General features: G+C 43.1%; 1 protein-coding gene and 1 long non-coding RNA gene across 2 annotated transcripts in view; one reads left to right on the top strand and one right to left on the bottom strand.

Annotated features, from left to right (window-relative positions):
* The first annotated feature begins 268 nt into the window (after positions 1-268).
* LOC138953408 (anaphase-promoting complex subunit 1-like) overlaps positions 269-22,212 on the top strand; it is a 116,358-nt gene continuing 94,414 nt past the window's right edge. Inside the window, exons 1-9 of the mRNA XM_070325208.1 lie at positions 269-350; positions 7,870-8,089; positions 8,654-8,836; positions 9,340-9,418; positions 9,712-9,806; positions 10,196-10,278; positions 11,140-11,219; positions 11,851-11,996; positions 15,236-15,456. Of these exons, the coding sequence (XP_070181309.1) occupies positions 7,916-8,089; positions 8,654-8,836; positions 9,340-9,418; positions 9,712-9,806; positions 10,196-10,278; positions 11,140-11,219; positions 11,851-11,996; positions 15,236-15,456 (1,061 nt within the window). The 5' untranslated portion in view covers positions 269-350; positions 7,870-7,915. The remainder of the gene's footprint in view (positions 351-7,869; positions 8,090-8,653; positions 8,837-9,339; positions 9,419-9,711; positions 9,807-10,195; positions 10,279-11,139; positions 11,220-11,850; positions 11,997-15,235; positions 15,457-22,212) is intronic.
* On the bottom strand, positions 2,047-4,475 carry LOC138953407 (uncharacterized). The gene is made up of 2 exons (XR_011451522.1): positions 3,672-4,475; positions 2,047-3,426 (listed from the first exon to the last, which is right to left on the bottom strand). It is a non-coding gene; the product is annotated as an uncharacterized lncRNA (long non-coding RNA).

Raw genomic sequence — 22,212 nt, 5'->3', positions numbered from 1 at the left:
AAACACGCACAAAATATCTATGTAAAAGAAAAAATATGTCATGTCTAACTCTAATATTTTTAGTATTTGTACTTCAATACCTCTTTTTGGGGGGGCCAAATAAAATAACAAGAAAAGGTTTCAATGCAAGAAGCGCAGGAAGCATCTCTCGTTCATTAGAAATATTTACAATGAAAAATATCTTGCTCTTTTAGCACACAAAAACGAACGTTTTATCGACTGGTTTACGCTACCCGATGCGACACCGCGGACGATAATTGGAGTCAGACCGGAAGTTGGGGAGCCAGCGGGAAATATGGCCGAAAGTGGAGAACCTTATTGAAGAGATTACTGTCGTTTTCTGATTTGTGGTAAGTCTCAGTTTAGGCTGAAGGTTGCCCGCTTACTCAGCAGTTACTTAGCTTTTGGTAATGTCCGCCCTAAGTATCCACCTTGCCTCCACTAACACGCATTTATCGTGGGATCATGATACTGTGGTCAGTGGAACTAGTGGCGAGTGCAGTGGAAGACCATGCAACTTACTTTTCGTGGAAAAAACCAAACACTTGTAACAGTGACAGTAACATTGTGACTTACAGGTAGAAGACGATATGGTTGTGTATGTTCCATTAGAGGGTCCAACTGCGTGGCCTTAATTTAAGTTGTCAGTAAAATGTTGGTCAGTGTCAGCTTGCAGTAGGCAACCACTAGGAACAGAATGTATTCAACCATGCTGTTTGTGTTACTGTTAGTGCCATTATTGTTGATCAACTTGATGAAAACGTATCATTTGTGTTTTATAAATATTCTTGAATAGGATATTTTTCCCAATATTGTACCCGGGTTTCTGATGCATTGGTCGTCTGATCATTTCCTACCAAGCAGACAAGGCAGGACATTTGGACCTGCACATGAATCCAGGTCTAATTAACTGACCTTATGTTCTCGGAGGCAGGGAACAAAACAGTTTTGTATCACTATCAGATTAAATTCTAATTTATACAACGAGATTCATAGTTGCCATTTACACTGGATCTGTTGATGGTACAGCAGTCCCTCTCATGAACGGACACCCTTGGGCCATAGCAAACCTGTCTGTACATTGCAGGTGGCCGGTCACGGGAGGGCTGACCACACCACCCCCTCCCCCATACACTCACACAGAGACACACAAACAACAGGATTGAGTCTATGCTAACCACTTCTTGTGGCTACTAAACAATAACATCCAACTCCTAATATGTTTTTAAACGTTCTGTAAAAAAATGATTTGTATGAATGGTGTTGGAAAGAAGAGATAAAATAAATCCTCAAGGCAGTGAACGCACTCACCATGCACTGACATCATACAGTGACATCATACGAAAGCAGCCACACAAACACAGCACAGAGGCAGGTGTGCAGATGCTTTGCGAGAATAAGCATTGAAAACCAGTTTGAATAAAAACCAGCAGATAGAGCCGCATGTCATAATCATTCTTCTTGTCTGGCTTTATTGACTGCATGCCGATCTTGTGGCAGTGACTTTTTAACTCTTCAGTTGGAAATACACTGCCTACCCTAAGCCCTGACAACTGATCCTTGGAAATTGTGTGGAAGAGTACACCTCTCTATTTCTCTCCAATGCTCTTCCTGCTGACATGCAGTGACACCAGACACCCCACTGAGTTTAGCCAGCTACCCCTCACCTCTCTCTCTCCCTCCCCCCCCCCCCCCCCCCAGCCATGTACTGTTTGGGGCTGTGGCAGAGCATATAGACCATTTATCCTGGACCGCCAACTAGCTCTCTCTCCGCTCTTTCTCTCTATTACGAGGTAGCGCCTCTCGCATTTGGTCAAGAGTACAGAATAGTGTCCAGTCTCTGTGACATGAGCATGACAAATATAATTTTGTCATAAAACAATCTTTTTTACTTAAATTGGAGCATATAGTTATCTTGATACTTCCTACCAAAAGAAATTTCAAATGGGCTATTTACTGAGTAGTATTTGAAGAAAATGTATTTGGTTTGCATGTAACGGTAACACCGTGACCCTTTCAATCAACATCAACTTAAAACAAATCCAGTTTAATTCCAGGTCTTTATTTAACTTTAACAGCCTGCTACAAGTGTACTTTCAATGATTAAATCATAACAACAGTGTTCTAGTCTGATACAGTATTGAAAACTGCATGTAACTGTTGCATGTACGTAACTTTACACAAAGCAGAACATTTGACTCACAATGTTAAAAAAGTAACATATTTAAGTAAAATAAACAAACAAAAAGTCTTCAAATATGTTAAGCCTTATCTTTATATTTAATTGTAAGAAGAAAAGTTCATTTTTCCAATTTCTGAATTATGTTATAATGCACCATGCATTTACAACATCAGGCGTTCCTAATTTCAAGGTAAAATGACTAAGTAAATGTACTGTATTAAAGGCTCCTACATTGTCAAGGTATGAACTACTTCAGTTAAAGTATTAATTAAGGTTAAAGTATCCCAACAATTGTTTTACTCGTTTTAATGTATAAAATAGAAAACCTAGCAATACATGCATGTAACATAACACTGTGACCTATCCTTTTTCTTACCCATTTTTCACCAGAAAAAGAAATCCATCCAGAATTAAATGTTCTACAAGTAAATACATAGATATAAACATATTTCACATCCAACAATGTGAGTCCAAGTGATAAAGGGAAAGAATAAATAACAAGAAAAGACGTATGCAAGTAACTTTACACCAACTAGTGCTATTTGAAGGTGAAATAATTGTTATACAGCCTCTTAATCACTTAAATCGTACTAGTAATTGAAGAAAACATTCTCTTAATATTGAATGACCTATTGAGTGCTTAAGACAGTGAAATAATTGAATTTAAGTGGATTCAGAGCCAGTTTTAGGCAACAAACAAAATATCCCCAATAAGGGAAAGGCAAACATATCCATTCAACTTTTGTTATTACTTCAGCTACACCTTAGTAATCAAAAGAGAAATACTCAAACAAAACAGCAAATGTTAGACAAAACATTGGGCAACAACCAAAAATGTCCTACCAACCAAACTTTGCTACCAACCAGCCTTTCCTATCTTTCAGATTGTAACTAGACAACAGCACAACATGAACTCAAAAACAAAACATGAAGCTGCTAACCACAGATGTGGCACTGACAGATGGAATAGAAGAGCCTCTGCATACATGAAAATCAATGACAGTTTTGAAATATTAACAAAACAGGGTTCCACCCACTCGTATTATTTTTATTGTTGTTGTTTTTTTATTATGGAGGGAATGCATCTTGGCTGGTTGACCTCATGCTAAACAAATACATGACAACAGTACAGCTTCAGAAATCTTAGTGCATGGGAACAAAGGGCCACACATAGAAGTCTGTTTGCTTTCACGCTGTTTTTTCAGGAAATGTACTTCTGCACCATCACCAATGAGGGCTTGAATCTGCAACACAAAATAACAAGAAATTCCGAGGTGATATTCAAAGCGTACCAGTTCCACATAACTAATCTCATGAAAATCATCAATTTGATTGAATTAAACATAAATTACCATGCATGTTAATATATTCGTGTACATTTAAACAAAAACTAGTATCATCGGTACTGAAACAAACAAAAAAAATAAATCCCCAGTGCCTCAATTCTCACAATTTCTTCCTGAATGTATTGAAGTCCTTGTACTCTTACCCCTGGAAATGCAGGTCACAGTATTGTCAGCTGAGTCCACACCACTCTGTTATGCAAACTTCACTGGATGTTGTCTCAGTTGATAGTGTCCAGGGAAGGAAGAAAATTTAAAAAAAATTAAATGCTGGACCGATGAAACAAACTTTTTTGTGTCCTGAAATAGCATTCCTAATGCTGTTGATCATGTGTGTGTTATGTTACATTGTGATTCAAACACATACTGTTAAAACTCATCCTAATACATAATTATTCACTCTTAGTCTGAAAACACTCACCTTCTTTGTGAATTTTTGTTTTTACCGAGTAAAGTTACATTCAAGCAATAGATTAAGTGGGTTTTTGTTTGTTTGTTGACCTGCATTAAACCATATCTTGGTTGTTAAGCAGCCTTAAAAATAAAAGCATCCACAGAAAAGAAAGAAAAGATAATAAACTATGTTGACGGCAATTTTTACTCATACATGTAACTTAACACCGAATAATCCCTTAGTCTATGATTATGTTTGTGTTATGTGACATTCAAACACATGTTTTAAAAAAATGCTTGTACTAAATGATCCACTCTTTGAACATTATAGTGTGCAATTAGTGTGCACAAAAATGTGAAATTCTTCAAGATACGTTTGAAAGTAACTTTACACAAAACCTATGGTGTCATGTTACATGCAAACACCTTTAATCTATTTTGAAGCATTAAACAGTTTGAAAAGCAAAATTGTTGACTGTTTCCATCCAGTCACCTTTCAAAGTGGGATTGAACCAGTCAATGAAATCCTGAGTTCATCTTAGCAATGCCATTTGAAAATGTCAGTTAACTGCAGGTAACATAACATGCATTTGTCGTGTTAAGTTACTTGCATGCACGTTTTTACTGCATGTAACATAATGCACAATTATAATTCAAATGTTACCATGAAGCAAACAATTCATTTGTATTAAAAAGCTCCTATTCAATAGATTTTGCTATACCAAACTTGTGTGATGAAAAATACATGAGTGTAACTTAACACCACTCTTTATGGAGTAAAGTTACATACAAACACATATCACTAAAACATCCCTTGTGCAGGCGAAAACACAAACTGAAGTTAAAGATCGCCATTCAAAACACATCATCTTGAAAAATCAGACAGGTACTTGCAGATTCAGTTTCCATCAACAAGGTGATAGTTAGCATGTAACTTTACACGGGCATGTTGTCACTGTGATTGCGTTAGGTTACGTACGAACAGAACATTCAAACTTGGGTTTAAGATCGTACCAGGGCCATCCACATTCATCGAGAATGCGAATGTTCAGATTATTGCATATTTGTTTTCCTTTAAAATGTCCCCGATCTAAAATGAATGCAGCACTTGCTTGTACGTAACGTTAACGATATGTACTTTCGTGTTAAGTTACAATCACGCGTCAAGATGGTAAAAAAATGGTAAGTCGCAACGATTTTTTTTAATCCTTCGAGATCTCACAACACTACGTCCAAAATTGGTCTTCTCGCTAAAAAACATGTAAAAAACATTCTCCTAAAGCAAACATATTCACGCATGTAACATTAACACCAAAAGTAAGCATGGTCACTCGCAAACATGTGCTCATAACAAATCAACAAACATTTTCCACAATTCCAAATGCAACTAAGATAACCCCTGCTAACACTGTTTTCACGTTCATGCCGTTGTTCATAAAAATTATAATATATTTTGGTCACTTTACTTGCATTTAATGTCTTTCACTGACAAAACTGCATGAACGTAACCATAAACAGCAAAACTTACCTCATGCTTTTTCGCCACAATGATCCATCAATGCTTCGACCAAAACAGCGTGTGACCAGCTCTTTTGTAAACAATATTCAAAATGGCCGCCGCTTACGCAAAATCTCGTTCACGTCCTAGTGAGGGATCGTTTTTTGTTGCATGCGCGTAACATAACATTTACGCGGTTTTCAATTATTTTTCCCTTGGACTGCTATGTAGAGTGGAATCAAGAAACCGCTTAAAGTCATATGCCGAAATGAAGGCAGCGACAGAAGCTTTAAAATCATGCTGTTTCCCACCTACGCGAGACTTCCTACTCGTTGTTAAAATGAAGACGAACTCGGTACGAAAAATTAACGCGACGGTTACGTTCAAGCAGCCGTCCTTTGAACGCAATTTTACACATCGCCGGTCATTCGTTCGTCCTGACAGTAAACCTGCATTGAACTGTTTTGTCTTTCATAACATGATATGATTGATTCAGTTTCAAATTGTCTCTGGTAAAGCGAACATGCAGCTTCAAAGTGTAGTGTGTGAATTGTGTCACGTTTCGCCGACAACCGACTTTTTCGAACTAATCCACAGATATATAACTCAACAGACACAGATTTGAACACAAGAAGACATGCATATTGAAATCAACTTATTTTGAACAGATTAGAACAGGTTTGATTGAGGTGCATGTAGAATGGTTGCCTTTACAAGGCTAGTTTTGTGACCAACTCGTGATACAGGCACTCGACGCTCTGTTGTACTCTTGACCATTTAGGAACCTACTCTTACATGGCCTTTCAGAAATCAGGGGGACGTCATATCCGGTGTCGATTGTAAACATGGACGAAGTTGCCGAGGTAAGTTCTGAAAATGCAAAAATAAACTCAGCAAAAGTGCATTATGTTTTTCGATAAGTTTTGTTAAGTTTGGTTTGGAGTTTTGGAAAATCCAGTTCATTGTCACCTCCCATTGTCACAAATAACTGGAGCGTGCTTTCTTTTCACTGTCTTCGAATCGCTGGCCTTTCAAACCGGACTTGACGCGCCCCTGAAAGTCGAGAGTCGTAACCTCAAAGGGTCACGTGACGAGTTGGCGGTCCAGGCTATTTGGTCAATGGGCAGAGGTATCACCGGTTAATTGAGGCCAGCTGCACTGTTCACTCAGAGCAAAACCATTTGACTGTGTCTAACTTTTGACAAAGCAGGACAACTGAAGGGTTCACAGATTAGGTAACCGACTCACTGGTCAAGGCTGAGGGGAAACAAGAGTATCTTGTCAATGAAAGGTTACAGTTACACACAGACACGTGATGCTGAGAACTGTGGCCGATTTTTCACTCTTTCTCGGAGGGCCTTCATCGACTGTGGCTTCTGTTGTTTACGTCCAACAGACAAGAATAAAGAGCATAGTGCAGTTTCATGTTGGCATCTTCGCATTTGAAAGCAAGAAAGTGTGTGTACTCCACTCCTGACCAAAACTACCCCCCTCCTGATGGGTACACGTGCACCCAAGTTAACAGAGACTGTCATCACGCCTTTGCGGCTGTGACCTTTGTACCAAGAGCCGGACTGCTCTGTTATCGATTTTGGTGTGGTGAAAATTTGACGATGGTCTGTCCGTACATTGCAGGTATGACCTGCTGTTGGGACCGAAAATGAGTGTCCGCGTCCACGTTTTGCAGGTGGCCGTTTAAGGGAGGGAAAATATAGAAGGAAAACACTTTGTGCCGAGCAAATGTGTCCATACATGTCAGGTGGCCGCTCACGCCGGGGGCCGTACATTGCAGAGACTGCTGTACCACCATGAAAACTCAGAAAAGTCACTTTCTCTACCTCAGTACTGAAAGAGTAACTTAGTGGTGATCACTCTATTTTGGTGTGTGCAGGTTTTTTGTTGTTGCACATCACTTTTTTCCCCTTCAGTGCTAATGCAATGTTAAAATATAAAGGTTGGCACCGTTTGGCAGCTCTTTTAAAATATAAAAGATAAAACCTAAGAAAAAACGCCCTCAGATCGCTGCCAAAGTAACTTATACCATAAGATTCTGCGTTACAAATACTAGTACGGTACTACTGCGCAGGAGGAATTCAATTTGCAAAGATGGGGAGCCGTCTTGCCAACAGGCTGTGCTTCTACTTCTACATTATTGTTTCTTTCCAACACCGGGGAGAAGCACTCAAGCATAACCCTGCATGTACATTGTATTCCCCAGATTCGCCCGAACTCCCCCCCCCCCCCTCCCCCCAACGGTCAAATAAATAGTATTCTTTTTAAGTCCTCATCTGTTGAAATGATGTATTCACCATTTTAAAAGTTACAGTACTTACACACAATACCATGCAAATAAAATCGCGATCACTGCCGTACTGCTGCTGCTTGTACTACTTTTCCTATTTCTAGTCTTTACTTTACATTTTGCTCTTTTTTGATTTTGTGTGTGTTGTTAGTTTATGAGGAAGGACAACACTGACTGCCACGCTGGATCCTGATGATATGATATCGGCCTGTGATACCCAGGACTTTGTTCCGTTTGGGCGGGAATATGTTCGACACCACCCGGGCGAGTTCCAAATTCAGGTGCAGAATGTAAGTCATTTGGACACCAGCGCCGTGCCGCTCGTCAAGTCTTTCCGTGACTTCTCTCTGCAAGAAACCACCGGCAGCAAGGTTGGGCTTGTGTATACAGTGGAACCTCCCTTAGACTTAGAAATGACAAATGTTTTCAAATTTAATGTTAGTGAATATGAGCCTGTGCTAAAACATGGTCAGCATCAAGAAGTTTTTTATTTGTGTAAACTGCTAGACACTAAAAGAATTGCCCTTTATTAACGTTAACCCTTTCACTATTCAATCAGTTTCTGTCCAGTGGAAATTCTTTAAAAATTTGTAACAAAACGCAAAAATTGCACCAATGGACACTTGAAATATACCTCCATTTCAAGACTATCTTAGTTTTGGGGCCTGATTCATCAGACTTTGGAGGTTGACGTCTCAAAAGGGGTTTCCACTGTACTCAAATATTGTGTGTAGCATGTCGGGGGGGGGGGGGGGGGGGGGGGGGGGGGGAGGGAAGAAAGGTAACTGAAATAAAGGAAGAAAACTTCTTTAGCTCTTGAAACTTTTTCTTCAGGAGAGATGAGTTTTTCATGCTGCATGGAAACTTATTGTGGAAAAATAGACATCTGCAGAGAGACTTCACAGTGACTCATTGTATTTTGTGACTTGTTTCAGAAGGAGAGGTGGGTGTTCCACGGTGCAGGGGGAGTGAATGTGAAGGAGGACCGAGACAGAGTGGAGAACTTGAGGGATGAAGAGCTGTACATCAGTGGCCAGACCGTTGTGTGGAGTCGTACAGGACAGGATGGCGTGCGATCGGTCATCAAGACTTTCACCATGGACACTGCTGTTTTGCAGGTAAACTTGAGCAGATTTTTGTGTATTTTTTTTGTTTACTGCATGATTTGTATCACCACACATTAAAAGCTGTAGACTTCTGTGTCAAGAGTTTAAATTTCTTGCTTTTTTTTTGTACAGTCCTAGTTGTTAAAAAAACTTTTTGCAGATGCTTAACTTCTGCTAGTGCGTCATTTATTCTCTGTTCGGTTGCGGTTTGTAGGACTTATAAATAAAGTTAAATGATTTAAATGTAATGAAATACATGTAGTTGCAATAGGAATATTACATTGTCAAACTGTGTTACAGATGCTTTCAGTTTAACATATTTTGGTGTTGTCTGAGCTTTTAAATTAAAGTTTTATCATAATGAGCAGTAACTTTTGTAACAATTTACCGTAACATCTCACATGAAGGTGGCTAAAGGTTGCTTAAAGCATTCTTTAATCTCTTTAATAATTGAAAAATAAATAAAAAATATTTTAAAAACACCTGAGTTCAAATAAACCATTCATACTTTCCAGTGTCTGTGGACTACATTCATACTGTCAGGTAGTGAGGCCTCACCAGAAACCACAGTGCCAGACAAAAGTGGTGGTCATGGTGAGTATCAGCTATCTAAAGTTTTACTTTTGATAAAGGTTATTTAATTTAGGAATGTGTGCAGTGTTGCCCTGTATTGCTTGTGAAACTGAAGTAGATATTTACTATAGAAGAAAGGGTTGAATAAAAGTAATTGTGTCATGGCAAGCAAGATTGGGGTAGAATTCACAGATAAGAAACAGAAGAAAACATTGCTGTAGATAGTAGATGGAATTTTTTGTGTGTATTTTCCTGTGTTTTTCAGCTGTTGTACACTGGATTTGTGTTAATGTTTTTGATTTTGTATGATACAGATATGGCACAAAGCGGAGTATGTGTGATAGAATCGAACGTACTGACATTCTTTGTGGAAGAAGGGGGAGAGTACAGTGCAGTTTTGCCTTTTCAGGTAAGTGAAAGTGAATTGTTCCAAAAATTAAAAACAACTTTTGAAACTGAACAGAAAGTTCACCTGTAAATTGTTTTTTGTTTTTTGTTTGTTTTACATGGCAGATATTCTGTCCTATAGATATATCTGTTACTAAATCAGTCTCAGGAGAAATATATGTTCTTCCATGGTGTGCTTAATGATTCTGAATGCATTGAAAAGGGGTTTCATGCATTTGTAAAGTTGGCTTTTGTTGAGAGATCTGTATTGGTTGAATCCGTTGCTCTTACCCTATCAAGATAAACTGACAGGATTGTAAGCATTTTGGCCTTGCCTCTTGTCTTATGAAAGTACTGCTTAATTTCTACTTTTGTGTGCGCTGCATAATTTTGTTTTGTTTTGTTTTTAAGGTGTCACAAACCTGGCCAATCAAGAATGGACTCTTGTTTGAGAGGGCCCTTACTGCCTCGGAACTGTCGTCTGCTTCCAAGAAGTGAGAATAGTCTTATTCTCTTAGAGTTTGATATTGGACGAATTGTCATGATCTTTTACATCACCAACTTATTTTTCACAGCATCAGGGTTCGTACAGAGTCCTTGAACCCTGGAAAACTCCTTGAAAATTGGAAAACCTTTTCCAGGCCTTGAAAAGTGCTTGAAAATAGAGTTTTGTTAAATAGTCATTGAAAAGTACTTGATTTTTCCAAATTGTTGCCTATACATTTCGTCAGCAGCTTGTCTTATTTAAAACAAAATGCAACCCCCTTTTTTTCCTTCAAATACAGTACACACATTTTGGGAGAATAAAAGATCGAGTGAAAACGAAAGCAGACGAACTAACTATTACTAGTCACCCGTAGTTGCTTCCCTTCCCGGAAGTTGGCAAGGGAAACAACTACGGAATGACTAATAGTTTGCAGACTTGAAAAACTGAAGGTAAGCTTGGTGCTTTGCATTAATTTGGGGAAAATCATGTCCTTGAAAAGCATTTTTTGGTCCTGGAAATGTCCTTGAAAACTCATTGAATTGTATCAGCTCTGCCCTGCAGGAACCCTGCAGCATAGGCATGGTTTAGAAAACTGCAGGACAGGAGAATATGGTTGAAATAATAAGGTTCATATTTGTTGGAAATATTCATAGCGTCACCTTGTTTTGTAAGTCAAAATCTGAAGCTTGTATCTGTGTGCAAGGGTTGGATTTTGTAAAGTGGATTTACAAAATAAGGGCTTGAATCAGTTAAACTAGAGAGCTCCCAAGCACATTGATAAAAATCAGCTTTTTACCAAGCATTTTCTTAGTAATTAATTGAATAATGAATTCATTTGCTTTCTTATTTATTTATTGTGTGTTTGCAGGAACTCACCAAATTACACCATTGTCTTCAGTATGTTTCACCCTCTGGATGATGTGTGTCCTGTGATCACAAAAACATCAGGTATAACACATTTTCACTTCCATGCCTTGACTTTTGACACTGACTTGGAACCTTGCTTTCTTTTTAGAAAGCAGTGCAATTTGTTCAGGGATGACAGCCACAACTGACGGTCTTTGGTCATTTACGCATACTGAAGTATTGTCGAATGTATGACAGTTTTAACACACGGGATGTCTTTTAACACAAGAATTTTTTTTGGCCGATATGTATTTTGAATCCAGGTCCAACGGACCTATTGTTCTCAGTGTCTAGGAACAACAGTGTATGAGATTGTCAAAATGTGTGTTGTGTATTGCTTGGACAGGTGGTCATGTGTTTAGTGAGGTATAGATGAATAGAAGCAAGGCTTTGTCACATTTTGTTAAAATGGAACTCATTGTAATCATCATTGGTGTTGCCATCCTGTTGCACATGCAGCAAAACATGCCTTAGGATTGGGGATCCCAGGGGGAGGTTTTTCTTTTCTGACTCAATCCTGGGTTGTTTTCATTGCTCAGACATTTCTTTGTAATTGCCAAAATGTAATAAGGGGATGATATAAACTATAAAGTTTCTTCAGAAATAACGAGCCGAGAATCCTTTCGCAACAGATTTGTACTGAAACACATTTTAAGTATGCTTTTATGAACAGGGGGTGGAGGTCCGCCCAAAGTGAGCTACATGACAGACAGCTCCCAGCACATACTGTTCACTTCGGAGAACCCCTCGCTGGCCTTCACCTATGACACCATGATGGGTCTCCACTCTGCGTGGCGTGTTCGACAAGCTCGCCCAGAGGTTAGCTCTTGATTTGAAATGAAAGAAGTCCTTTTGAGTTTGATTGTCTAATGCACTTGCCAGTCAGTTACAGTAAAACCTGCATCCAGCGGACCCTTATTTCGGCGGACACCTTTGCATAACGGACAATTCAAGTGAGGACGGATGTACTCATTCAACACGTCCACCCTATGACATGACTATGCACTCAGAACGCCTGAGCCAAAGCATATAAATAGCCTGCAGACAACCAAAATTGGCAAATTTTGAAAAAAATATTGTATTTTGAAAAAAAATATTGTAAAAAAACTAGTACATGTGGAGATTTACTTTTTGCACACAATTAAAGAAAGATCTTTCATTGTTTCAGAAATGTACTTTGTATTTGTCAAAAGGCTTGTTGTGTTTGTGTGGTATGCTATTGAAAATGTCAACAATTTAAAAAAAAAAGTCCCGAGGCACCACATAAATACTACAGACATGTTTGAAAATATGCACAAAATGTTAGTGAATACTCAAAAAGGAATTTAGTGAATACTCAAAAAAGAATTTACTAACCTGAATGAGACAATGTGATGACTGGGTGATGACTATGATGAATATATCCATGTAGAAGAAAAGAAACACTTGCTGTCACAGTATTTACAGTGCCACACTTGGAAGCACAGCTCAACGCAAAACGCCACACCACATTCCCGGCACCAGAATCGCGTCCCATTGCGTTGGGTTTTATCCATAGAAGAAAAGAAACACTTGCTGTCACAGTATTTACAGTTTTTGTACAAATGACTTGTTTAGAACTCGGTTTATGCACGGAGAACATCCTTCTTTGTGTGCCACACTTCGAAGCACGGCTCAACACAAAGCGCCACAGCACATTCCCGGCACCAGAATCGCGTCCGCTTGCATTGGGTTTTGGCCAAAGTAGCATTGACACCTCGAGCTCTTGATTTGGCTAACTCATTCACCCTCATCACTCACTTATCCATCCATCACAACAACACTGTTTGATGCACACACTGCCTGCCTTCCGCACGCCGCTTCGCTTCGCAACAACACTGACAACTCGCGACATTTTGGAATCCTAAATATGAAACAAAGGCATGGGTTGGTGCCGTCAATGACCTGTAGTATCCAAACTAACCAATGAAATCAACTGTTCTGGGAGTTATTTGTCGCGTATGATAATGCAGCCGACCTCTGAACCTATCACGTGGGTTTTCGTATTTTTAACTTCCAACGCCACTATTGTGGCGAAGTGACTCACGCACCTAACGCACGGATTCTGGCGGCGTGCTGACAACGGCATGATCAGTCAACGCCAGTATTCTGGCGGCGTGTCGCGAAAAAGTTAAAAGAGCGAACACCTTAAAGGCGCGGACGCGGACACCCTTTTTTGGTCCCGATTGGGTTCGTTACTTGTCAACAACGGACAAACCCTTGAAGCAGACATCTTTTAGCAGACGCTGGTCCGCCATCTTGGTTCTGCAATTACAATCTCGCTGGCGATGTGAACGCGCGAGAAGCTTATTTTGTAAACCAATGACAGCACTTGAAAGAAGTTGATTGTTGTATGGTGCACGCTCATTGGTCGATGCCGTGAACTCACAAACATTTCGGTTTCTACTTTCTGTACTGTGATGCATCTTCGTCTCATCCTTCGTCTTCGTTTCATCATGCCAAAACGAAAAATTTTGACTTTAGAAGAGAGAGTCGATGTCATAAAGACCGTTCGAAAAGTTGCTGATGAACTGAATTGCGCAAAAACTCAAATTTCCAACATAAAAGCTGATCGAACACAAATTCTCAGTCAGCGGGACTCCGGTGCCAGATCGACGGCAAAATGTGTTAAGAGAAGAAAAACAACCTATGATGAGTTGAACGAAGAACTGTTCGAGTGGTTTTCAACAAGCTCGATCAAAGAATCTTCCAGTGAATGGCCCATTGCTTCAGATAAGAAACCGATTGCACCTCGCTCTCTCTCTCTCTCTCTCTCTCTCTCTCTCTCTCTCTCTCTCTCTCTCTCCCTCTCTCTCTCTCTCTCTCTCTCTCTCTCTCTCTCTCTCTCTCTCTCTCCCTCTCCCTCTCCTTTTCTTTGAACAAAACCTTGAGGGCTTCAAAACTTTGTTTCAATAATCACTGTGGCAAAAAAGAATCAGTGACTGTTGGTTTTTTTTTCTAAAAAAAAATGTTGGCGCATTCATATTCATAAGAAAGGACACCTTGCTACAAAGGACAGTGGCAAGGCTCCCCAAGAGCGTCCTTTGCTCACAGGTTTTACCGTACAAAATATCTGACTTATAAGGATGTCGGTCAATGACAGCTATATATGTGTTTTACACATGTATACATGTATCAGACCAGAGATGCCTTTTTTTTCAATATGTTCCTCTTATGAATCATTTCAATCCCTGTTTACTTGTGAATAAGGGGAATGCAAATGCTGCTAGTTTCCAAATTAGTCTAGGATCTATTATTTAGGAACTACATCTTCTCCCGCAGTGGGGCACTGCGGTTATGAAATTAAAGGTCCCTCCTGTTTTTGGAACCGCAGGAGCTTTCTAGTTTGCTGTTAGGTAGATTTTTGGTTCCTCTTTCCTGTCATGCTCTCTTTTTCTTCATGAATTCTTTTCTTTTTTCTGCCTTCTTGCTCATTCACCTGTATTTTTTCCAAAAATCTCTTCTCGCCGCTTGTCTCGCGATTCATGTATAGTTTAATCTGTTAGTGTTCTGATGTAAGTCCAGCAGTAGATAGGTTAAGCCTATTTTAACATACTGGAAACTGGTAATCTTCCAGTAGGTATTAATTTAGTTTTACTAAAGCCTGCTGGGACACAAGTAATGGGTTAGTGCATTTGTAAACAGGAATCGCTTGACAAGTGGCCCCCTTCATCCCCCCCTTCCTCGTCCTGATATGGCTCTGCGTAGTCGGCTGGACGTTAAGCAACAAATAAACAAACAAACAAACTACATCTTCACACACATCAGTGCATGAATATAATACAGGTACTATGGTGACGGTTTATGTGTGTAACCTTGGTATGCAAAATGCTTGTACATCTGCAGCATGATTGTTATGAAAATTAATATTCTTCTTCTTTGTTCGTGGGTTGAAACTCCCACGTTTCACGGGTGGGTTTTTACGTGTATGACCGTTTTACCCCGCCAATCAGGCAGCCATACGCCGCTTTCGGGAGAGAAAATTGATATGCAATAAACAAGACTGTACAGTTGCAGTAGTCAGTACCATTCTGTTGCAGGAGTGCAGCAGTCTGTCGGTCAACCTGGAAAACACCAGCCTGCTGCACCTGACCTCCATGCACGGCCTCAACCAGTCCACCAGCAGTCAGTCTCGCCTGGCCCCCCTCAACCTCTCTGCTCCCTCCTCCAGCTTCTCCCCCATGCGCAACCTGTCGGAGCGCCTCTTCTCCCCCACTGCCTTCATGAGGTCCAGCCCTGCTCTGCCGCACTTCACCAACAGGTGTGTTCTGCGTTGTGTGAATACCCCCCGCGGGTTAGGGGGAAGAATTTACCCGATGCTCCCCAGCATGTCGTAAGAGGCGACTAACGGATTCTGTTTCTCTTTTTACCCTTGTTAAGTGTTTCTTGTATAGAATATAGTCAATTTTTGTACAGATTTTAGTCAAGCAGTATGTAAGAAATGTTAAGTCCTTTGTATTGGAAACTTGCATTCTCCCAGTAAGGTAATACATTGTACTACGTTGCAAGCCCCTGGAGCAAATTTTTGATTAAATTACATATTCTTACTCCGAATCACATAAAAGCATTGACGCAGTCTTACATGCAAAAGGTCTGAAAAGGCTACCCGTCTTAAACAATTTTAAAGGGGAGCAACCCAACACAAAAAGTGTAAACAGGCAAGGCAGTGACCATCTACCCAGGGAGTTACCTCCCATCTAGGGTTATGTGACGTCACTTCCCCCTGTAAACACCACATGCTGCATACGACATTTCAGCCTACAGCAGAGAGGTCGTCGAATTTTTTGGCTCCGTGTGTGGCTGAGTGCTGGTGTTTGTAAGGACACCCACCGGCCACCTAACCCGTCTTAACGGCTTGCCTTTACGTGTTTGGTGAGCTCTTTCCATTTTGGTCATTATTTTGACAAGAATGTTGTTGTAGTTGCTGACTTTTCGTCCGTTTTTGCGGACTTGTAAAATTTTTTCAGTAACGCATTTTGGGGCTCCACGTTTGCTTGTCAGCTTAGCTGACGGCGAATGTGGCACGGCCTATATTTTGGATAGGTAAACCTTATTTTACCTCTTTACTTGCCTTCTGCTTTGTTAGTTGGTAAGCGCTTCCTTTTTTAGTCATTAGTTTGACAGGAAGGTTGTTGTAGTTGCTAAATTTTCCGTCCGTTTTGGACTTGTTAATTTTCAGTAACTCTTTGTTTGCCGCCTGTTGTCTGCGTCAGCGTGTCTGACGGTGAGATAACATGGCTAGGTGTGTGTCATTGGTCTTTCAGACCATTGGCATTTGTTGTTGTTTCGTACTAAGCATGTATAACCGCTTTGTCCGTTACTTATTCTGCCCCAAATGAATTTGGGGGGCAGTTTAGCACGTCTGTGACGTGTCTTGCTTCTTGCTTTCCCTCTCGGCATCGGAGCGCGGCGCTCTGGTGTCTATACTGTTTTGCTCTCTTTTTCCAGAGTTTCGCAGTTTGGGAGGGAAGAGTGCAGCTTCACACGCCGTCTCCAGCGTTGTACTTCCGCCGGCGGCGGGTGACGGCCACTCTTTGGCTTCCTGTCGGCCACGGCTTCCGGCCGCTGGCCTTCAGCTGCGTCTGCTGCCCCTTTGGGGGGCATGGACGGTAAGTCGAACTGCTCCACTGGCTCTCGTGAAGCCACCGGACGCTCTCTTTTGAGCAACAGTTCTTGGTCGCAGGCTCACTACCTGCAAACTTCCTGCTCGTCAGGATATGCTGCTCGTCTTAGTTCCGATCGTATAGCGAGAGGGCTATGACTGAGCAATGGCGGCTTCCGCTTGCGGGAGTCGCGTTTCCGGGTTTACCCGGAGGCGAAGGTCAATCTGGCACACCCACGAAGGTCCCTGCTGGTGTCGACTGCAAACTTCCTGCTAGTCAGGATATGCTGCTCTTTCTAGGCCTGATCGCACAGCGTGTACGGCCGTGACTGAGCAATGGCGGCTTCCGCTTGCGGTAGTCGCGTTTCCGGGTTTACCCGGAGGCGAAGGTCAATCTGGCACACCCACGAAGGTCCCTGCTGGTGTCGACTGCAAAACTTCCTGCTAGTCAGGATATGCTGCTCTTTCTAGGCCTGATCGCACAGCGTGTACGGCCGTGACTGAGCAAGGGCGGCTTCCGCTTGCGGGAGTCGCGTTTCCGGGTTTTCCCGGAAGCGAAGGTCAATCTGGCACACCCACGTAGGTCCCTGCTGGTGTCGACTGTGGACTGGCCTTCGGGCAACCGGGCTTCCGGCCCCAGTCCTCGCAGCAGACGCTGCCGCTGTATGCGGCTTCGTCCGTTGCTTAATCTTCTGCTCTTTCTAAGCCTGTTTGCATTGCGTGCACGGCTGTGAATAGGCAAGGGCGGCTTCCCTTTTCGGGAGTCGCGCTTCCGGGTTTTCCCGAAAACGAAGGTCCTCCATCCCGTGCACTCACAGAGGTCATGGCTGGGGTTGACCGTTGACTGGCCTTGGGCGTTCTGGCCTCGGCCTTAGTCATCGCAACAGGCGTTTCCGTTTATGCGGCTTCGTCCGTTGCTTTTCCGGCTCAGCCCGGAGTTGCCGTTCCTCCCCCTGCTGCGCCTATACGGAGGTCAGTGAGGGAGGAACAGGATACGTCCTACGGACATCCGGACAGTCGTCATTCCGGTTTACCGGGAGCATAGGTCCTCCTTTGCGATTACACTGTGTGTCTCTACTGGAGTTGACCGCGGACTAGCCTACGGGCGTTCGGTCTTCTGTCCTCAGTCCACGCAACATTTGCTTCCGCATTGCGCGGTTTTGTCTGTTGCGTTTCCGGCTCTGTCCGGATGCATCGTTCTCCTTCCTATCACTGTTAGCGAAGTGAGGAACGTCGGCTGGCCTATGGGCATGCAGGCTTTCAGCCTCGGCCGGGACGGTAGTCACTTCACTGGTCGGGTGTTGCGTCTACTGTCTATTCAGTTCTGGTGGCTTCGGATGTTACCTCCTCTTTGTCTTACCCTCTTATGGGAGGGGTGAGACAGGACGGTTTCCGGTTGAACGGGTTTCCGGTTTTCCGGTTATCCTGTTCAGTAGCTTTCCACTTGCAACTGTGACTTCGGTCAGTGTCAGGTCTCTGGGCTATTCTGTTATACAGCCTTTAGCCAGAGACCAGACACGTTCTGTCGAATCTCTCGGCTTCTCTCGAGGCCTCGATGGAGATTACTTCCAGATTTTTTATGGAGGGACATTGGCTTCCTCTTTGGTTGCATTCAGCGATGTCGGACTTCCGTTCCGCGAAGGAGGAGTTTTTTCCTACTTCCGGTTTGATAGTCACCTTCAATGTGGGTACCATCTTCCGCAGGTTTTGGCTGGCCATCTCCTACCGGAAGTGGTATCCACGGGTTCCGGTTCTGCTGCTCGGTTTTCACGGGTCAGTTCCGGAACACGCGCAGCCTCGGCTGTCTTCGGCTACTCAGGCTTCGTCTTTTGTTTCTTCCTGTCATAGGAAGTTCTCTTGGCTGAAGCTGGGTCGGATTTTGCTGGCGTCTTGCTCTTCCGCGTACACCTTAACGGGAACGCAGGAACTTAGAGGAATTTGGACGTCAGTTTTTGGAATTTGCCTCTTTTTCGGAGATGATCGTCAGAGCGCTCTCGCGCTCTTTCCTGGAGTCACTAAACATTTCACGCTTAGTGTGTGTCAGGACACTGATGGCATCTCCACTCGTTCAGCCTGGCTAAGGCGAACGAGGAACAAAGAGGCTGTCCTCCCTTCACCTCGCTTTACAGTCGGGTGTAGGGAGGACTTGTTTCTCTCGCATGCTCAGGTCTCTGAGCAGGCTAGGAGGGACATCTGGACTTTGATCGGAGTAGAGGGATCTGCTTTTTGAACTTCGGTGTTTTTACCAGAAAGCAAAGTAGATCCCGTGGGTTAGAGATCAGCGGATCTCTGACTTCTCTCTACAAGGGTTCAAGCAGAGCTAGCCTCCTCACGGGAAGCAGGCTCGGGCCTCAGGATGTTTTCAGCAGGCGGCCAATGGGCAGTCTCTGTCTGATTCTCGAGAGTTAGATCACCTTTGGGCAGGGAGAAGGGCAGCCCTAGGCTAGCCTCTCTCCCCAAGGAAGTGCCCCCGGTCTCACCCCCCCCCTCCGCCCTCCACTTTGGTGATGGCGGGGCGGGTCTTCTCCTTGCAAGTTTTCATTGGATGGTCTCTGTACACAGCCAATAGTTTGCGGGAGTGGTGAGGTCGGGGGACTCCCATTGATCTAATGAGTGCATATTTATTTATGCGTCAGCCGATCCTTTCACGGTGTCTAGGCCCATCAGCTCGAGCACCCGCTGAGGTCTCTTCTGGTCGGTGCTAGCGCTGTCCTTCGGTTTTTACAGCTTCAGTCCTCAGTTGTGTAACAGCAGTTCAGCCACGGGCTGCTGCAGTGGCACTTCCGGTTTTACCGGAGAGGTTGTTTCTTTCACAGACGCTTCTAGGTACGTCTGAGTTTCGGAACAGCGGCTGACCTTAGGGCATCCAGGGTTTTTTAGCCTCGGCTGGTGCAACAGCCATTCCACCTGTGGGCGGGATGGTTGTTGTTTTCCCTGTTCTTGTGGCTTCGGACTTCGACTTTCTTTCCTTTATTTCATCTTAGGCAGGAGATGAGATAGGACGATTGCCGTTTGAGTGGGGCTCCCGTTTTCGGGCTTCCCCGTTCTTCTCAGTTTGCCACAAGCTGCTGGACTTGGTCCTGGGCGTCTTTCGCAGAGTCTGACTCCGTCTTTCTCTAGCGATCAGACGTGTTCTGGTGTTTCGTCCAAACTTAAGTTGCGCTTGAGTTGGCCTCGGAAGTAACATTCAGATTTTCCTGAGGGGACATTGTCTTTGGCAATGCATGTTGGAGGAGTCATTCTTTGTGGTTTTTCTCCTCTCTCAGGTTTTTGGCTACCAAGTTTACTTGGGGTTTTTGAATTTCTTTCATTTACCTTCAAGCAGACTGTTCTGTAACATTCTGGCTTTTAGTCATTTTGTTTTGGGGCACCGGTCACTTCAGCAGCAGTCGTCCGCGACAGCTGCTTCCAGTTCGGCCGGAAGTAAGAGGTTCACTGGCTAGTGCACAGGCTACTGTCACGTCCGGTTCGAGCTTCGACTTACGTCAGCAGTCGTCCGCGACAGCTGCTTCCAGTTTCGGCCGGAAGTAAGAGGTTCACCAACTAGTGCACAGGCTACTGTCACGTCCGGTTCGAGCTTCGACTTACGTCAGCAGTCGTCCGCGACAGCTGCTTCCAGCTTCAGCCGGAAGTAAGAGGTTCACCAGCTAGTGCACAGGCTACTGTCACGCCCGGTTCGAGCTTCGACTTACGTCAGCAGTCGTCCGCGACAGCTGCTTCCAGTTTCGGCCGGAAGTAAGAGGTTCACCGACTTGGGCTTCACGCCATTCCTAAGTTTGATTACTTCGGCGTGATCGTCTTATGGTCGCCGCGAGGTTTGTCCCTCACCTCACTGATCGGACTACCTTATGCATAGATCGTTTTTTCGGTGTATGTGCATTTCCTTCCATCCGAAAGGGGGGGGGGGGCAGCTTGTCTTTCCCTCTCTACTCGGCTCGGCTTAATCCAAGGCTGGGTTCTCTTTCTGGGTCGCTTGGTCCAGGAGATTGGAAGAAGTGCTGGGCACACATTTCTGGCTCTCTGATGTTGTCTTTCGCAACTTTTGCCTGAGAGACATCACGACTGTCAATCAGGATGGTTCTCAGGTCCTTTTCTGCTTTTGGCAGTGGGCCAGTTCCTGGCAAGGGTTAGAGTGAGTTAGTTTTTCTTTCTCACTGGGCCCTTTTCCTGACCTTTTGGCAGCAGGCCAGGGTTTTGGCAAGGTTTTTAGAGTGAGTTGGATTTTTCTTTCCCACCGCCTTGTTGAAGCTATCTGCTTTTATGTGATTCGGAGTAAGAATATGTAATTTAATCGAAAATTTTTAAGTAAATTTTCATTTCATTAATATACTTACCCGAATCACATAGTGTATGCCCTCCCGCCAACCCCGCATATGATTTTTAGTCTATTAAGTCGTATGAAGCATGTGGTGTTTACAGGGGGAAGTGACGTCACATAACCCTAGATGGGAGGTAACTCCCTGGGTAGATGGTCACTGCCTTGCCTGTTTACACTTTTTGTGTTGGGTTGCTCCCCTTTAAAATTGTTTAAGACGGGTAGCCTTTTCAGACCTTTTGCATGTAAGACTGCGTCAATGCTTTTATGTGATTCGGGTAAGTATATTAATGAAATGAAAATTTACTTAAAAATTTTCGATTTTCTCAGACTTTTGGAGGTCTTAAAAGGGGGGTTCCACTGTAAGTGCCGTCATATGGCCATGGGGTTAATTCAGGGCTATGCCACAGTAATAACACCCCAACTCTGATAATGAAGACAAAGAGAGTGAGAGAATTTTGAAAAGAAATTCATGGTGCTTTTTTTTCTTATTTGTGTGTTTGCTATTGTTAAATGCAGGCCAAGGTGGACGATGAAAGCGACGCCAAGAAGCTGCAGCAGCTGTTCAAGGTGGCGCAGGCAGTCATGGTCAACAGGCACAACATGGTGGAGGAGTCCATGACAGAGGCTGAGGAAGAAGCCAAGAAGGCCAAAAAGAGAGGTTAGTGTCATTCACACAATGCTGCCCTAAAAAACTTGTGTCTGGGTTGTAAGTACAGTTCTCAGTTGTAGGGTTCTGGATTGTTGAGTACAGTTCTCACTTGTAGGGTTCTGGGTTGTAAGTACAGTTCTCACTTGTAGGGTTCTGGATTGTAAGTACACTTCTCACTTGTAGGGTTCTGGATTGTAAGTACACTTCTCACTTGTAGGGTTCTGGATTGTAAGTACAGTTCTCACTTGTAGGGTTCTGGGTTGTAAGTACACTTCTCACTTGTAGGGTTCTGGATTGTAAGTACAGTTCTCACTTGTAGGGTTCTGGGTTGTAAGTACACTTCTCACTTGTAGGGTTCTGGATTGTAAGTACAGTTCTCACTTGTAGGGTTCTGGGTTGTAAGTACACTTCTCACTTGTAGGGTTCTGGATTGTAAGTACACTTCTCA

Source organism: Littorina saxatilis, linkage group LG17 (genome assembly GCF_037325665.1).
Source record: "Littorina saxatilis isolate snail1 linkage group LG17, US_GU_Lsax_2.0, whole genome shotgun sequence".
Classification (NCBI taxonomy): Eukaryota; Metazoa; Mollusca; class Gastropoda; order Littorinimorpha; family Littorinidae; genus Littorina; species Littorina saxatilis.
This window is presented reverse-complemented; position numbering and strand designations above follow the sequence as displayed.